This window comes from Mirounga leonina, unplaced genomic scaffold (assembly GCF_011800145.1).
Source record: "Mirounga leonina isolate KUSES-001 unplaced genomic scaffold, KU_Mleo_1.0 Mir_170, whole genome shotgun sequence".
In the NCBI taxonomy this organism is placed as follows: domain Eukaryota; kingdom Metazoa; phylum Chordata; class Mammalia; order Carnivora; family Phocidae; genus Mirounga; species Mirounga leonina.
This window is the reverse complement of record NW_023270433.1, coordinates 998,610-1,014,957: the sequence shown is the minus strand read 5'-3', so window position 1 is coordinate 1,014,957 and position 16,348 is coordinate 998,610. Positions and strand designations below refer to the sequence as shown.

The 16,348-nt window shown below is 60.7% G+C and overlaps 2 protein-coding genes and 1 long non-coding RNA gene across 4 annotated transcripts; 2 read left to right on the top strand and 1 right to left on the bottom strand.

The window, feature by feature from the left end:
* Positions 1–2,905: 2,905 nt before the first annotated feature.
* On the top strand, positions 2,906–5,130 carry TMEM141 (transmembrane protein 141). 2 transcript variants are annotated; one of them, XM_035015426.1, is made up of 5 exons: positions 2,906–3,010; positions 3,313–3,379; positions 3,581–3,664; positions 3,940–4,047; positions 4,387–4,811. In XM_035015426.1, exons 1-5 carry the CDS (start codon positions 2,957–2,959, stop codon positions 4,398–4,400), a joined length of 327 nt encoding a protein of 108 aa, XP_034871317.1. In that variant the 5' UTR covers positions 2,906–2,956; the 3' UTR covers positions 4,401–4,811. The 2 variants fall into 2 exon arrangements, with proteins under 2 accessions (XP_034871317.1, XP_034871318.1); XM_035015427.1 differs by lacking the exon at positions 3,940–4,047 and having other exon boundaries at positions 2,913–3,010; positions 4,580–5,130.
* Positions 5,131–6,902: 1,772 nt separating this feature from the next.
* On the top strand, positions 6,903–16,000 carry CCDC183 (coiled-coil domain containing 183). The gene is made up of 14 exons (XM_035015425.1): positions 6,903–7,585; positions 8,066–8,187; positions 8,653–8,730; positions 8,928–9,095; positions 9,315–9,419; positions 11,274–11,396; positions 12,674–12,799; positions 12,898–12,952; positions 13,482–13,582; positions 14,142–14,302; positions 14,573–14,741; positions 14,828–14,938; positions 15,008–15,104; positions 15,843–16,000. Exons 1-14 carry the CDS (start codon positions 7,516–7,518, stop codon positions 15,959–15,961), a joined length of 1,605 nt encoding a protein of 534 aa, XP_034871316.1. The 5' UTR covers positions 6,903–7,515; the 3' UTR covers positions 15,962–16,000.
* Positions 14,166–15,853, bottom strand: LOC118017511. Its single transcript, XR_004681176.1, has 3 exons — positions 15,738–15,853; positions 14,900–15,001; positions 14,166–14,249 (listed from the first exon to the last, which is right to left on the bottom strand). It is a non-coding gene; the product is annotated as an uncharacterized LOC118017511 (long non-coding RNA).
* Positions 16,001–16,348: the final 348 nt, after the last annotated feature.

Here is a 16,348-nt window from a genome sequence, read left to right as displayed (position 1 = left end):
ACTCTCAAGATGCAATGATAAGGGGTACCTGGGTGGCTCAGTTGGTTAAGCGACTGCCTTCGGCTCAGGTCATGATCCCGGAGTCCCGGGATCGAGTCCCGCGTCGGGCTCCCTGCTCGGCGGGGAGTCTGCTTCTCCCTCTGACCCTCCTCCCTCTCATGCTGTCTCTCATTCTCTCTCTCATAAATAAATCAAATCTTAAAAAAAAAAAAAAAGATGCAATGATAAGAAAAATAAGCAACCCAAGTTAAAAAAAAAAAACAAAAAACAGGCAACAGATTTGAAAAGCCACTTCACCCAAGACGACGTCCAGATGGAAAATAAACACGTGAACTTGCATCCGTGAGTCAGGGGACACGTAAGGTGAAGCTGCTCTGAGACACGCCGCAGTTCTGGGAGCGGCCAGTCGCCGTCCAGCAAGGACTCGCTGCCGGGACGCCAGCGTGTGGCCAATTCTCAGAAAGGGACACACTCATTTCCCAGACAATATGACGATCACACACCTCGGTGTTTACATGAGAAAAATGAAAACTTTGGCAAACCCTTGCTCGTGGGTGTTTGGAGGGCTCTACGCACCACCACCAAAAAGCAGAAGCCACCAAGTGTCTCCCGCGGCTACCAGGATGACGGGTCCTCCGTGGCAGGAGGGCATGGAAAGAACAAACCATCCACTCAGGTAACATGCTTAGACAAATCCCAGATGCATTCCTGAGTGAGAGAGGCCTTTTCAGGAAGACTGCAGATGGGGATTCCTTTCTAGAACCTTCCAGAATAGGCCAGTCCCCAGGAACAGGAAGATGCCCAGCCGTGGCAGGGCCTGCGTCTGTCTATAAACTCGCAGAGCTGACAGTAAAAAGTGAGTTCTGCTACGTGCAAATTAGACCTCGTTGTTTAAAACGCATCTATACGAGCTACAAATACCTACGAAATCTTCCCCCAAACGCACCTCTCGGGTTGGGGGACAGAAAGGCCAAAGGAGTGCCAAGTCCTCCCCACCCCACTCCAAGGCCAGAGCTCCAAGGAAAGTGTGGGGGCAGGACAGATGCCCACACCAACCACAGGACCGCCGGGCTCAGCAAGGACCGAGGGACAGACACCCACACCAACCACAGGACCAAGGCTCAGCAAGGACCAAGGGACAGACAACAACCTGCAGACCCCCCCGAGAAGCCTCCCAGGTGCAGGGCAACCCCTCAACCCACGGAAGACACACCCGCCACCAGCCCGTCCCTGACCGTCTTCAATGCGGCCCAGCCACCCGTTGGCTCCCTCTGTCCTCGGCCACACAGTGGGCATAAATCTGATGCACCCCTGCTTAAAAGTCTCTGGAGTCATCATAGCACGGAGGATAAAACCCAGCCCCCTGGCCCTGTGGCTCTTCCGGCACCAGCTCGGAGCCTGCTGCTCCCTGGGCTTGTGGCCTCTGCCTCCTCCAAGCAGCCCTCCTCAAACCCCAGTCTATACCCCACCCCCGTCTCTTTCCTCCAGGCTTTGAGCTTAATCCGCATTTTCTTCTGGGTTTATTTATTGTTTCTGCTCCACACACTATAAATTCGGGGACAACAGGAGCTGCAGGTGGCCTGTTGGCTTCTGATTCCCCAGCTCCGGCTGCAGAAGGTGCTCAGTTCATAGCTGTGGATAAATGAGGGAGGAAGGTCGCTTTGGCCTGCAGGTCCGCTAAAACCCGGGGCCTCTATACCATGCCAGCACGTCTGCAGCCCGGGGGTTGTGTGGGTGGCATCGCCGGCCTTGTCCACGGCTGCAGCGGGCACTCAGGCCTGGAGATTTGTCTGGCTTCCCGGCCTCACCCCCTCCCAGCATCACGCTGTGAAGGCCAAGGGGCACAGGTGTGGGGGGCTGCCCTTGCCCAGCAGCCCCCATGGCCTGCCCTGGGGTCTGAGCCTCGAGGAGGAGGGCTAGGACTCAGGGGCTGGTTGGAGCTAGTACCCCCAGCATGACTCAGACCCAACACTTCCCCTTGGAGGTTCTTGTTCTGTTCCTGTTCACCAGACCCCCGGACCTGCCCCCGTTCCCAATCTCTTGGTTCTCCAGCTTCCTGCTAATCCAGGAGCCCCAGTATCCTTCCAGTAAACTCTCACTGGTTTTGGTTGGTCAGGGCTGCTGACCATCTCCCCCAGGCCCAGTCTCCGGTCAGGTTCCTGCCTCCAGGGAGCTTCCTAACCCCAGACCTCTGTCCTCAGGGGAGGAGAAAGAATCTCCAGGTCTTCAGAGCCTCCACCCTGCTGACCACGGAGGGAGCTCAAACTCCGTGGATGATGTCAAGGGCCCCTGGGCCCCCTGCCCAGTTGGGCTCTGCCCCAGGGGGGCCCAGCAGGAGCTGGGAGGTGAATCAAGGTTATTTTGTGCTGGCCAGGTCCCCACCTATAGTCCCTGGGGGGCCTCACCTACACAGTCCCCCCTCTACATGCTGGAACAGGTCCTCCCCTTGACCCTCTGACCTAGGGTGCTCAGCTCTGCTGCTCTGAGCTCTAGATTCCTGCCCCCACCCTGAGGGTCCCCCACGTCCCACCCATGTCTGGGTAGCTGCTCTGCAAACACACTGTCCACCTTCTCCTAATTTGCGTGTGCCCTCCGTGTCCCTCCAGGAAATGGGCCAGGGCTGGGCACCTCTGCAGTGGGCTTCTTGAGGGGCTTCTGCCCCTCAGTTAGCATCAGCTGCCTGCTCGTCCCTGCCCCTCTGCCCCTCCTGCGCAGGCCCCGCCCCCTGTTCGCACCCGCCCCTCCTGCGCAGGCCCCGCCCCTCCTGCGTATGCCCCGCCCCCTGCGCAGGCTCCGCTCCCTGTTCGCCCCCGCCCCTCCTGCGTAGGCCCCGCCCCCCCACGCAGGCTCCGCTCCCTGTTCGCCCCCGCCCCTCCACACGTCCTGCGCAGGCCCCGCCCCCTGCCCGCACGTCCTGCGCAGGCTCCGCCCGCCCGCTCCGGGTGACCTGCCAGCCATGGTGAACCTGGGTCTGTCCCGGGTGGACGACACCGTGGCCGCCAAGCACCCGGTGAGAAGGCTGGCCTGGGACGCGGGCCCCGGACCTCAGAAGCTGACCTGAGCGGGGCGGCTGCGGGCTCGGAGGGGGGTTACCCTCCTCAGGGAAGAGGGACCGAGAGCGGGGGGACCCTCCTGTTATGGGGATCGGTGCAGCCTGGGTGGACATGGAGGCAGGTGCGATGTGTCCAAGTCCCCAGGGCCTCCCGATGCGTGGTCCCCTTCCTTACGGCCAGAGTGTGCCCGAAGGAGGGACAGGAGGGCCTGTGAAAGAAGAGGGAGGGGAGCTGAGCCTTCACTCCTCCCCCATCCCAGGGACTGGGGGAGTACGCCGCGTGCCAGTCGGAGGCCTTCGTGAAGGGCATCTTCACCTTTGTCACAGGTAGGCTGGGTCCGGAAGTCCTGGGGTCTGGAGAGACCTCACCCTCCCGTCTCACCCTGAGTCCCCAGCAGGTGGCGTCGGGCCGCCCGTTCTCAGATGCTGGGAGCCTCACCGGGGCTGTGGGCACTCCGACGGCGCCCAGGTGGGTCCCCCGCCAGCCTCGTGGACGGGCTGGCTGATGGGGACCTTGGCTCTTGGCAGGCACTGGTGCAGCCTCCGGCCTGCAGATGTTCATTCGGAGGAAGTTTTCGTACCCCTTCCAGTGGAGCGTGCTGGTGGCCGTGGGTGGGTACCCAGGGCCTGTACCTACGGCCTTAACATGCACCTGAGTTGCCAGAGGTGATGCTAGCTCTTCAGCAGGGGCGGGTTCCCACTAGGGGTGGGGAAGCTGTGGTCCCAGCATCCCTACCTCCTGGGCTGGGGTCCTAGTTCTCGGTGGGAGTCCTGCCAAGCCCACCACCACCATCTGCCCAGAAGAAGCCTGGGCCCAGGCCCCCTGTCCCTGAGAAGTGCAGAGGCCCAGGCCCACAGCCCACTGGCCCCTGCCCCCTGCTCCCCAGTCACAGGCTCAGTGGCCAGCTACTGGGTGACCCGAGTGGAGTCGCACAGATGTAGCAACCTCTGGCTCTTCCTGGAGACGGGGCAGCTCCCCAAAGACAGGGGCACAGGTGAGAGGCTGCGGGCAGCGGGAAGCAGGACCTGAGGCTCCAGGGCCAGAGGTTTAGGCAGGCAAGCCCAGGGCTCAAGGTGTAGGCTGGACAGGGCCTCTCCCCTGTGGCCTGTCCATCCTGGAGGGGAGGGAGTGGGTGGCATGCAACAGCCAGACCTTCCTGAGCCCCTTGTGCAGGAGGGGTTGGGTGGCCCTGGGACGGGGGGGTGCAGAGTCAGGAGTGTGGACCCCCCAAGAAGAGTGGCCAGACACCTTCTTGGTAGGGGCATCCTTCTTGGTAGAAGCCTGGTGAGCAGCTGAGGCTATGATTCCAGCTGTCTCCCTCTGCCTCCTACAGGTCGGCACAGCTAGGAGAGCTCCAGCTGGGGCGCAGAAGACCTGGGGCCAGAAACTTCTAGAACATAGCCCTCAGGGCCTCCTCACCTCAGCCTCGCCCTCCCCCCTCACACCCTAAGGTGACCCAACGGTGTCCCCTGCACACATGCATGGCCAGGTCTGCCAACCCTGTGCAAACCTTTACTCCTGCCCAGGTCAGGCCAGAGGGGCTGTCCCTGCGGTGGTTGGTCTCCCAGAGGGCAGTGAGAAACATGGTGGACGCTGAGAGCTGGAAAGGATCAGAGAGGCCCTGGGCACTTGGTGGAAGGGACTTCTGCATGCCCTGGTGCTCTGACACTCCCTGTCTGGCCCTGGCATGCCCCACAGTCAGAGGGGACAGCTGCTGCTGGGGGTTGCTGGACAAATAAATGCCTTGCGTTTTCCCAACTGAGTTCGAAAACAATTGGGAAGCACGTCAAAGCAGTAAGAAGATGAGAGACAAATGTCACCTTAGCACCATATACTGACACTGGGGCACCTGCTGGGGCAGCTCCTAACACAGCCCCAGAATCAGACGGTTCCACAGGCCTTCCCACATGGGGTCTGCTTCCACACATCTAGCCATGGGGGAGCAAAGCAGGTGTGCAGCCAGTTAGCACCTGGCCCCCAAGAGACAAGGCACAGGAAGTGGCCATGCCTACCCGCCTACCATTCCAAACACACCCTTCAGGTTAAGTCACTTCACTCCAAGGCAGGAGGAGGTGAGGGTCCGTGGAGGGAGGCCAGAGCTAGCTTACTGGAGTTCTGTCCGCAGGACTACACACCCCAACCCCCCGACCGAGGGAGAGGCAGAGATATGTTACATAACAGCTGGGCAAATCCATCGTCCTGTACAGTTGACCGTACACAACACAGGGCCACGCTGCTCCAGCCCCAGCCCAACTCCTGCACCTCTTGGCCTAGCCAGTCATTCAAAAGAATATTGAGCACCTACTAGGCACCAGGGAATCGGTTAGTGGGAAGGCAAAATGACAGGAAGCCAAAGATAACCATGGCATGAGCAAGCTGGGGTTGGGGTTTACTTTCATGTAATAGTCCAAGTGGGTGATCCGGGGCTGATAGGTGGTCAAGGACCCAGGCTCCATTCAGTCTGCCCCCTGTTGTCATGGCCTCTGTTCCTGATGCACCTCATGGTTCCACGCAGCAGTGCCAGCTCCAGCCATCGTGTCTTCATCCCAGTCACTAGGGAGGAGAACAGTTCACTCACCACTTGTGCTTACACTCCATTGGCCAAAACTAAGTCATGCGGTACACCCAGTGCCAAGGTGCCTAGGAAGACAGCCTTGTTCAGGGCAGCCGCGTAGCCCGCTAAAATTCAAGGGTTGTATATCTGAGGAAGAAGGGAGCCAGGTCTGTGTACCGCCAGGCATTCTCCCCCGGCCTCACCGATACTGAGGGACAGTGAGCAGACTTTGCCTGAGGCCCAGGGAGAACGGGGGAGGACCGTGCCTGTGACTGGTCCTGCCAAACCCCTGAGGTCTCAGAGCGACAGCAGAAGGTGAACCTGGAGTTTTAAATGGGACTGGATTCACTTTTTAAAAACTGGCAATGACCAGGAAAGCTAAAATGTCTGCATGAGGTCTTAGACAGCATATGGGTGACGGCCATGGTTATGAACTGTATGTCCCCAGATTTACATGTCACGGCCCTAACACTCAGGACCTTAGCATATGACTGCATTTGGAGACAAGGCCTTGAAAGAAATGATTACATGAAAATGAGGGGGAGCCCTGATCCAGTCTGGCCCATGCCCTCCTGAGGGGAGGAGGACACAGACACACACGGAGGGACGACCTTGTGGGGACACAGCAAGAAGACAGCCGTCTCCCAGCTCAGGAGGAACCAGCCCTGCCTGGCTGATGGGGACCTTGGCTCTTGGCAGCCTTTGGGGCAGGGCGGGGAGGGGCAGGGGGCCTGAGAGCGGGTGGGAAAGGCCGAGGGTCTGCGTGATGGTGGAGAGTCTGGGATACGGGACTCAGGTGGCCTCTGAAGTGGAAGGGGATGAGGCTGGGGCCTGGCCAGGTCTCCTGGGGGAGAGAGGGCATCAGTTTAGGTCGCTGGTCAGAACACTGAAGTCCTGGGTGGTGCACGGGCCTGGGAGTGGACATGGCTTCAGAGACAGATCCCATGGGCTACTGTGTCATGTGACCTGGGGCAGGTTCTAGCTCACCTGGATGCCCCGGCCGCAGGGGAGAGGCACAGCCACCTCCGGGCCTGGGGACGAGGCCAGGCCTGGGCAGTCTTCCTGAGTGGGGGGCAGCCCCTGTCCATTGGCCCCTGTCCAATGGCTGCACCTCGATCTCAGACTCCCAGCCTCCAGGATACGAGACAATAATTCCCACTGTTGCAGCCACGTGGGCTGTGGCACTCTGTTACGGCAGCCCCAGCCAATTCAGGCAGCGTGGCCAGAAACAGTAACCTAGCTGGTATCCCAGCTCAGGGAACTGGGATCCCTGGGATCCCAGCCTGTCGGGTTGGGGCACACAACTCCAAGGGCAGCGTGGGCCGGGGATGACCCCTCCCAGAGTAAGTGACACCCTAAAGCTAGACCCAGGAACTCCCCCAGGGAAGCGGAGGCGGAGCAGGATGGCTCCGGGCAGCAGGCGAAGGGCAGAGAGAGATGGGGCCTCACAAGCCAGGTCGCCCAGGGTGCAGTCTGAGCTTGGGGTGGGGTGAGGGAATGGAGATCCCATAAGGCAGAGATTGGAAGTTTTAGGAGGCTCAGAGGACAGCCTGGGGGTGTGGAGGGGATGGGGAGGGTACGGGGGCTGGTGGGGGGTACACTGTCAAACCACCCCAAATCACCATGGCCCTGTGGAAGGCGCCTCCACCCTGGCAGTGCTCCTGAGCAGAGAGCAGCCTAAGACCCACGCATCCAGGGGACAACCCCAAGGCTGACTGGGAGCAGGGGGTGGGGGCAGGGCGGGCCAGGATCTCCAGGGTTCCCTGAGCTGGACATCGAGAACCTCAGCCCTCATCACAATGGGCCAAGATTCCGGGGACAATCTCAAGTGCATGCGGTTCTGCTGAGCAGGCCCAGCACAGGGAGGGCAGGAGTGCAGAGGGTCCCTGGAGGACCCTGAGGGCTACCATGAAGATGCGCAGCGAGGCAGATGTGGACGAGCAGATCCAGGAGCTGAAGACAATCACTCGGCTCCAAGGTGAGCCCACCCCCAGGTTCCAGCCTGCTGGCCACTTACGGGCTCAGGGGCTTTCAGATTTAACGCAGGGCCAGTCCAGGGCAAACAAGGACCAGTGGCCGCCTCCCCCAACAGATCTAAGGGAAGGGACCAAAGGGGCTGCCAGCTTCAGGGAGATTTGTGAGCCCAGTGAGCCCCAAAGCCAGAGGGGACAGGCAAGGTGGGTCTGGAAGGGGTCCCAGGATGTGCCCATCTCTGGCTGCCACCTCACCCTCCCCACTGCCCAGCAGAGCCATCCACATAAGCACTGTTGAGCAGGGAAGCCGGTGAGCCTCAGTTGGTGGGAGGGAGGACCGTGGCTGTGGAGGCAGCATTCCCATGCCCACCCCCCCTTGGGCCTCCCTGGTGTGCAGCCTCCCCAGCTCAGGAATCCGGCCAGCCTTTGGCCCACATCCTGGCCTCCTGGCCCTCTGCCCCTCCGCTCCCCACCCCCTACTGCAGAGCAATGTCGGGCACTGCAAATCCAAGCGGTAAAGGAGAAGAGTGCCAAGAACAAAACCATGCTGGCTCTCCTGAGCAGCAACATCCGACGCGGGGCCCAAGATTGGGTTTTGGCCAATAAGGTAAGCAGTCCTGCCCCCTCCCTGCTGACCCCTGGCTGGGGATGGGGGGAGGGGGCATGCACGTGCTGAAACAGTCCCACACAGAGGTGGAGGGCAGGCATCTCCTCTTCTCCCCCCTCGCCCCTGACCTTTCAGGAGCCAGGGGGCATCTTGGGGAGGGGCTTCCCAGGACCTGTTCCCCTAGCTCCAGTCACTCCCGAAAGCCTAGCAGGCAGGGTTGGCCTGACTGCGGTCCTTTTCGGGGCTACCCCCTACAGCACGGGCCCCTCTGGCTCTCCGGCCATGTAGGGGAGACTGGGCCCTCTCCTCCAGACTTCCATCACATATGAGCTGAGATGACCCGGATGGGGCCTTGCTGCTGGCTAGCACAGGGTAGAGGAGGCCGGGGGAGAATGCCTGGCGGAACTGGGGGCTGGCGGTACACACAGAGACCAGGGCCCCAGCTCAGCCACCGCCGCTCTGCAGGATGACCAGCGGACCATTTCCAAGGCTTGCGGGAAGGACGCGTCCATGAGGCTGGCGCACTGCCGCTCCTCCATGGAGGTGAGGTGGCAGGAGGGGGTCCCTCAGCCTCTCCCAGCCAGTGCACGCCCCCACCACCACCACTAAACGACGCTGCGGAACCGGTGGCGGGCAGAGCGGGCGCCCGATCCCAGGGGTTCCGCCCCTCCAGCCCCGCCGCGCGCGGGCTCCGCGGCCCCCTGCACACCCACGCGCGGGCCGTGCCCTCCCCGACCCAGGTGGCGCGGGAGAAGCTGCGAAAGTACGTCTTCGACCGCGTGAACGTGCACAACGTGCTGGTTCACCTGGTGCGGCGGCGGGGTCAGAAGCTGGAGAGCATGCAGCTGGAGCTGGCCAGCTTGAGGAGCCAACCGGACGCCACCAAGGAAGAGCTGCGCATGCTACAGGTGGCGGGCGGGGCGGGGCTTCGCGGGGTGGGCGGGGCCCTGGAAGGGGCGGGGCTAGTGAAAGACACCCAGGCGCGCGCCCCGCGCGCGCACACACGCACACACTCACACTCTCCGTCCCTCCCTCCCTGGAAGAAAGCGCATCCTCCGGGGTCCGACTCCAGGTGGGCATTCCGGTGGGCTGTCCCCAAGCACTGTGTGCCCTCGGGCCACCCCCAGGTCATCCGCCAGCTGGAGAACAACATTGAAAAGACCATGATCAAGATCACCACAAGTCAGAACATCCACCTGCTGTACGTGGACCTGCTGGATTATCTGAAGAAAGTGAGCCCCCTCACCCCACACCCCAGCCCGGGAAGCCATCTGGCCGTGAGCACAGGAGTCTCAGGCCCCAGCCTAGGTGCAGTGCATCCCAGTGGGGACAGGAGCCTCCGGGGCAGGGCCACGCTCCCCGCCCCCCCGCAGGGGAGGGGCTGCAAGTCTCCTTCAGGCCAGTGTGCCCCAAGGACAGACCCCTGCTTTGGGCCCCAGCTGAGCAGGGGCACCATGTATCTGTATGCGGAACCTTGTTAGTTGCTTCTTCAAAAAGGCATATTATGGGATATATCAGAATTGCTTGGGTTTCTGCATGTATTTGATGGTTCAATGTTTTTGTTTTGCCCCATCCTTTCTCGCTTGCCTGGCCTCTAGGGCAAAAGATGGGTCCTGAGCCCTCAGAAAGTGCCCTAACATCATAGAGGGCAAGTCACCTCTGAGCAGGCCGGTAACCCCGTGCTTGCTGCCCACCTCTTCCAAGCCGCCCACCCTGCCCCCAGCAGATGAGGCCTGGAGGAGGCCCCCGGCGGCCATGAGTCCTGCTGGGAGGCAGGGCCTCTCCATGAGGAGGAGGAGGACCAGAAGACAGGAGGGCTGCGAGGTGCTGCGAGGAGCACTGTGGCAGGCGGGGCAGGGAGAGTGAGGAAGTTCTCCCAATTCCCTCATCCTGAGGCTGGCACAGGGGGAGCCCCGGAGGGCAGGTGACAGGTGCAAGTGTGGTTTGGGAGGAGGGTGGGATGGGTAGGCATTGCAGCTCCTTCCTCCTGGCTGGAGTCACAGCCCTCCAGGTTCGGCCCATAGCCCACAGAGCCAGGCCACCATGGTCCTCCTGCCTGTCCCTCTTGCCACAGCACCCTGTTCCTAGAGACCCAGACGGAGGCCCTGCCACCTTGCCTTCCTGGACCCGCCTCCTCACACCCCTTCCCCCTCCAGTTGTACTCCTGGGTCCAGCCCCCCTTCATCTGGGAGCATTCTGTTCCCCCAGGGGCATGCTCTTTTCAGAACATACACATTTTTTTAAATTAGGCTCCATGCCCATCATGGAGCCCAGCACAGGGCTTGAACTCACGACCCTGAGAAAAACACCTGAGCTGACATCAAGAGTGGGATGCTTAACCGAATGAGCCACCTAGGCACCCGCAGAACATACGCATTTTTCAAAAATAACTCCCATGGTCATCTGTATTTTTAAAAAAACTAGCAAAGATTCTACATTGTAGTTATTAACAGCAAAGTACTAACAGTCATATATATTGGATATTTATGAAGCTGGCTCTGAGCTTAATACCTCATTATACCTTCTGAATAGATTCTGACAGCTGCCTTCCGAAAGAACCATTATCAACAGATGGGGACACTCAGAGAGGTTAAGTGGCTTTCCCAAGTTCCCACAGCCAGCTGGTCAGGGCAGCCTTGGCCTTGAGCCCTGAGTCTCTGACCCCACATCTGTGTTTTGAGCCTCCCTGCTTCACTTCAGACAGCAGCAGGCTCCCTGGGTGGCAGTCACCTCTCACACAGTGGGACACCCCATCACTGTCCTCAGGGCTCGCACAGTCCGGGGTAAGGAGTTGGGGGCAGGGATGGTCCACTCTGGAAGGGCAGCATCTGGTTGGCCCGTAGCCCCTGGGCCATCAGTTTCTGCTCTTGCCCCTTCTTTTTTTAAGATTTATTTTAGAGAAAGAGCGTGCACAGGGGTTGGGGGGGTGCAGAGGAAGAAGAGAGAGAATCTTAAGCAGGCTCCACACCCAGCACAGAGCCCAACATGGGGCTCAATATCATGTCAGGACCTGAGCCAAAATCACAAGTTGGACGCTTAACCAAATGAGCCACCGGGCACCCCTGCCCTTGCCCCGTTCATTGTAGGAGCTGGTAGGATACCCCACAGAGCTGGACAAGCTGCAGAATCTGGTGGGCGACTACTGCTCAGAACTGTCAGACATGACAGTCATGTCCCAGGACGCCATGATGATTACAGATGAGGTCAAGGTGAGCTCAAGCCCCAGGGCTGGGGGTCCCTCAGGGCTCCCTCTCAGACCCGTCTGGCCCAGGGTCCATAGGAACACCCGAAACCCACACTGCCTGCAATCACTGGCTACCCCACGAGCCTGCCCTGCTCACACATGATGGCCCTGGACACAGAGGGTCCCACCAGACATGGAAGCCTGGAGGGAGACACAGGAGGGAATGTGCCTGGCCCAGGCAGGGGCCATCCCTTCACCCAGTCTGTGCCTGCAAGTCAGGCGTGTGTCATCCTCACGAGGGGCCAGTGTACGAAGCCATCCAGTAGTCCGTGAAGAAATGTCACACACTCATTGGCCCATGCTGCAGTGAGAGGAATGGATGATGTGGGGCCCCCCTCGGGCACTTATCTGCTCAGGGAAGCGATGCTTGAGTGGGGCTCTGGAGGTCGGAGGGGCCCGAACCCTGGAAGATGAAGGACAACAAAGGTCCTGGGGCATAACCAGGCCAAAGGAGGTGCAAGTGGCTGGAGCAGAGATGCACAGGAATGGAGCCTGTGAGCCAGTGGAGGAAGCAGGGTGGTTGGGGCTTAGGTCCTGGCCCCCCACCCAACCTGAAGCTCTGGGAGGAGACATAGGGGCAGTGGGATCAGATCTGCATTTCAAAAACAGGCATGCTCTGGCTGCAGAGACCCAAGGGAACCAGAGTCCAGACACTGGTCGCCTGGGACGGACCAGTGGTAGCACTGGGTACCTGAACATCAATGGGGCCCAGAAGTCTCTAAAGGTCACCCAAAGGGGTCTGACGCCGAGTCAGATGTGGACAAGGAGGGGGAGAGCAGCGTCCAGGAAGCATAGCCAGGCGCGGATGGATGATGGGTTTAGCCACCAAAGCAGGACACTGGGGAAGAGACCAGGTCTGGGGGAAGATGTCAGGTTCCTTTTTAGACACATGGAATCACTCCCCGTTGAGTCGGCCGAGGCAGCGGGGAGCCCAGGCTACAAAGAGACATGGGGTCCCCGAGCCCTGGCTGCAGCTGGGGTGGGCGACTCCAGCAGAGGAGGGGCAGGGGAAGGCGGCACCCCTCAGAGGCCCAGCGTGGGAGGAGGAGTCCAGAGAGGAGGGCGGAAAGCAGGAAGGATGGTGAAAGCCGGCAGGCAGGCGCAGTTTAGGAAGAAGGGCGCAGCCAAGAGCCTCCAATGCTATTCCCAAATCTAGAAGATGGGGACTGAAACTGAATGCTGCATTTAGCACCACGGGGGCCTCGGTGAGACATTACCGTGCCCCACCTCCTGCGTCCCCAGATGAACATGCGGCGAGGGGAGGCGACTTTCATCGAAGAACGCAGGGCTCGGGAGAACCGGCTCAACCAGCAGAAGAAGCTGATTGACAAGATCCACACGAAGGAGACCAACGAGAAGTATCGCCGGGTAAGTCCCTGCGGGAGCCCCATTGCAGCGCAAGGAACGTTGGGTGGCCCGCTCCCCAGCAGAGGGTGCTGCTCACTTCGTCCTCCCTTTCCTACCAGGGCCGGCGGGACTTGGACTTCCCCTCCAACCTGATGGGTACAGAAACTGTGAAAGGTGAGCACTCAGCTCTCTGCCGCCCCCAGCCAGGGTCCAGGAGGCCAGCAAGGCACAGGCCACCCAGTCAGGTCTCTGTGAGGCCAGGTGCAACCTGCAGGGGCCAGGGTGAGGGAGACACCTGCCCCTCCCCAGCTCTACCTGCAGAGGCTCAGTGCCAACAGCCACAGCCCACATCCTTGGACTCGCTGCCGAGTGTGGCCAAGCCCCCAGCTTCTCCGCTGTTCCCTGTCACCCCAGGGCTGGATCACCCAGTGATTCCTCAGAAGAGTTAAGTCCGGCCCCCTAAACCCTTGGGCTGCCTCTGAGAAGGGCCACAAAGGCCCCATGCCGGGCTGCTTCTGGATGGAGCTGCCCTGGGGCATCCCGGACAGGCCAGGTAAAAGTGCAGGTAGCTCTGATGGGTACTTGCCCAGTTCTCTGGTAGTCTCCCCTGATGCCTGGGCAGGCACAGAGGTGTCTGGTGGCCTCGAGCAGAGCTCCCACGCCGTCCCTGCATGCTGGCCCCCTTCCCCTCTGCTCTGCCCAGTGAGGAAAAGAGAGACCTCCAAGGCGGACATCGAATACCAGACAGATGTGACTGCTTTGGTGGAGAAAGTGAAGACAGCTGTGCGGTGCTCCCACCTCTGGGTACTGCTCCCTGGCTCTCCTAGGGGTGGGGGAAGGCAGGGAGCCCCTTCCCCAGCCCAAGGCCCGGCTGAGCCTGCTGAATGAAGGGACACAGAGCTGCAGCCCCCACGGCTGAAAGTAGAAAGCACTCTAGCATATCCAAGTCACATTCCAGGGGCTGCACGAGCCTGCTGGGATTCGAGGACCCAAGTGCTGAGACTGCCACCTACAACTCTGTCCCTTCCCAAACCCCTAAGACCACAATGAGAGGCCGCCTCTGCCTGGCCCTTGTGTTTAATCCGATCTGGGTTTATTATTAGTAAGCCTTAGCTCCCATCCTCAGCCCTGACATAAGCTTGTCCATCCTCGGACAAGTGGCTCAAAGTGAGGCAGTCTTTCAGGGGTGGTCTCCTCGTCTCTGCCTTGGGCTGTCTGCCCTCTCTGCTTGTCGTGTGGGTCACATGCACTGACTCACCTAAAGTGCTTCGCCCAGTGCCTGGCCACAGTCAGCATCATTCCTGACCATGGGGAGGGACCCAGAAGAAACCAGTTCTGCTTCTCCCCACACTGGCCCCACCAGGACATCGCTGGCCGGTTCCTGGCTCAGAGGAACACCGAGGAGAACCTGGAGCTGCAGATGGAGGACTGCGAGGAGCGGCGGGCGAAGCTGGAGGCTTTGATGAAGAAGCTGGAAATGGAGGAGGCAATGCTCAAGTTCCGTGAGACGCCCAGCTCCGTTAGGTACCCTCCAGGCCTCTGCCTTCCACAGGGGCCCCCCCGACTGATCCTCATGAACAGCCCATGTGGGCTGGGGCCCAGCTCGAGCTGAGAGTGTCCACTGCCAACAAGCTTGTGGGTACCTGGCAGGTGGGGTGGAGGGGCCCAGTCAAGGGGTGCCGCATGCTCACACCTGAGCTATCTGAACTCTGGAGCTCCTTAATTTAGCACAGCACTCAGCTCAGGGCTCAGGCTGCCTTGGCCCGGAATCTGTGCCACCATCCTCCCCAACAGCTTCAAGTCCGTGGAGAAGAGAATGAAGGACATGCTGAGAGAGGAGGAAAACAGACTGCAGCTGGCCTACTCCAGCATGACCAAGAGCCAGAAACTGCTGTTGACCATCCAGATAGGCATTGACAACCTCTTCATCCGGCTGATTGGCATTGCCCTGCCCACAGCCCAGGTAGCAGATGCGGTGGGGGGGAGCCGCCTGCACAGAGTCCCTGGGAGAAGCCAGAGGAGCAACGGGATCCTTGTCCCGGCCTACAGAAAGAAGTGGCGCTCTCTGACAGCCTCGACGTGTTTGGCAAGCTGGCGTACTGCGAAGCAAAGCTCCTGTACCTGGCTGACAGAGTGCAGATGCTGTCCAGCAGCGAGGAGGTAGTTGGAGGCTGGGCGTGCCCACGCATCCCACGTTCCCTTGGACTGACAGTCCCCTGTGCCCTGCAGGTGGACACAAAGGTGAGGGATACCCTGGAGACCTCGACTCTGAAGGAGAAGCAGAACACCAGGATCAGCTTTGAGGACCCGGAGGAGGATATGATAGGTACAGGCTTGGGGCTGGGGGCCAGGCCACACAGCCACAGGGAGGAGAGGAGTGGCAGATGGCTCCATCTGACCAGGACAGCCTGGAGGCACAGGGGCACTACAGGGACAAAGAGGGTGCATCCCCCGTTCCCATGGGATTTTAATTCAGGGAGGTGACTTAGTGAGGACACGGAGAGGCTAATGCCATCGGAAGGAGAATTTGTTACATTTCCTGACATATGGGAGCATCACTGCCTTGGAGGAGTCAGAGAGGAGCGAGGGAATGGCCTAGGCCTTTCTTGGGGTTTCTGTAGGAAAGGGGGGGTGGAGGACAGGGCAAACAGCTTCAGATGGGGTTTTTGAACAATTCTGGTGGGCCTGGGGTGTAGGGCTGTTCCCAGTTGCCTGGTGCCTGGCCCTGGGTTGATTTAGGCGGGGGAATATTGGCTTGGTGTGAGGGTTTGATAAAGCAGGGGGTCGCGGGCGTGGGCTCTGGACGGGTTGGTGTGCAAGAGAGACGGCTCCCAGCGGCCAGCCTTCTGCCCCCTCTAAGAACTGGCTAGCCCTGCGAGTGGCAGCCTCTCCCCGAGCGTGTAAGACCCCAAATGCCAGGGCACCAGGAATAGAGAAAATAAGAAAAAGTAGCTAGTACCTGGCCCTGGGATGAATGCAGGCCAACAGAGCGGAGTGGAAGCAAGCTCGCTGGAGCAGAGGGGCCGCAGGGCGCGGCTCCCCTCCTCCTCGCGCTCCTTTCCAGAAACCTTCCAGTTCGCAGACGTGGACCACAGCTACGTCCCCTCGCGGGCCGAGATCAAGCGGCAGGCCCAGCGGCTGATCGAGGGGAGGCTCAAGGTGGCCAAGAAGAAGAAAAAGTAACCCCGAGGAGGAGGAGCCCCTGCCCCGCCCCCAGCCCCCTAGCCGGCGCTTTGTTAAACAAATAAACATTTGTCCAGGACTGCTGGGACACCGGGGGGACGGGAGTCTCCGACACGAACCCGGGGGACCGCGGAAGTGGGGGATCACGTGGGGAAGCCGGCGGGAAAGTGGGCCATTGGGTGGGGGTCCGGGATTGAGGGGTGGGCGGGAGGGGTCAGGCCCGCTCCGGAAGCCCGGGGACGCTCCGAAGGCCCCGCGGCCGACGTGGCTCCGCGCCCACCTCCGCCCGCGCCACCCCGCGCATGCGCACGCTCCGGCGCCGCCGCGCGGCCAGGGCCCTCGCGGCGCCCCTTAGCGCCGAGCCCGCGCCCATGCGCGTCCCGCCGC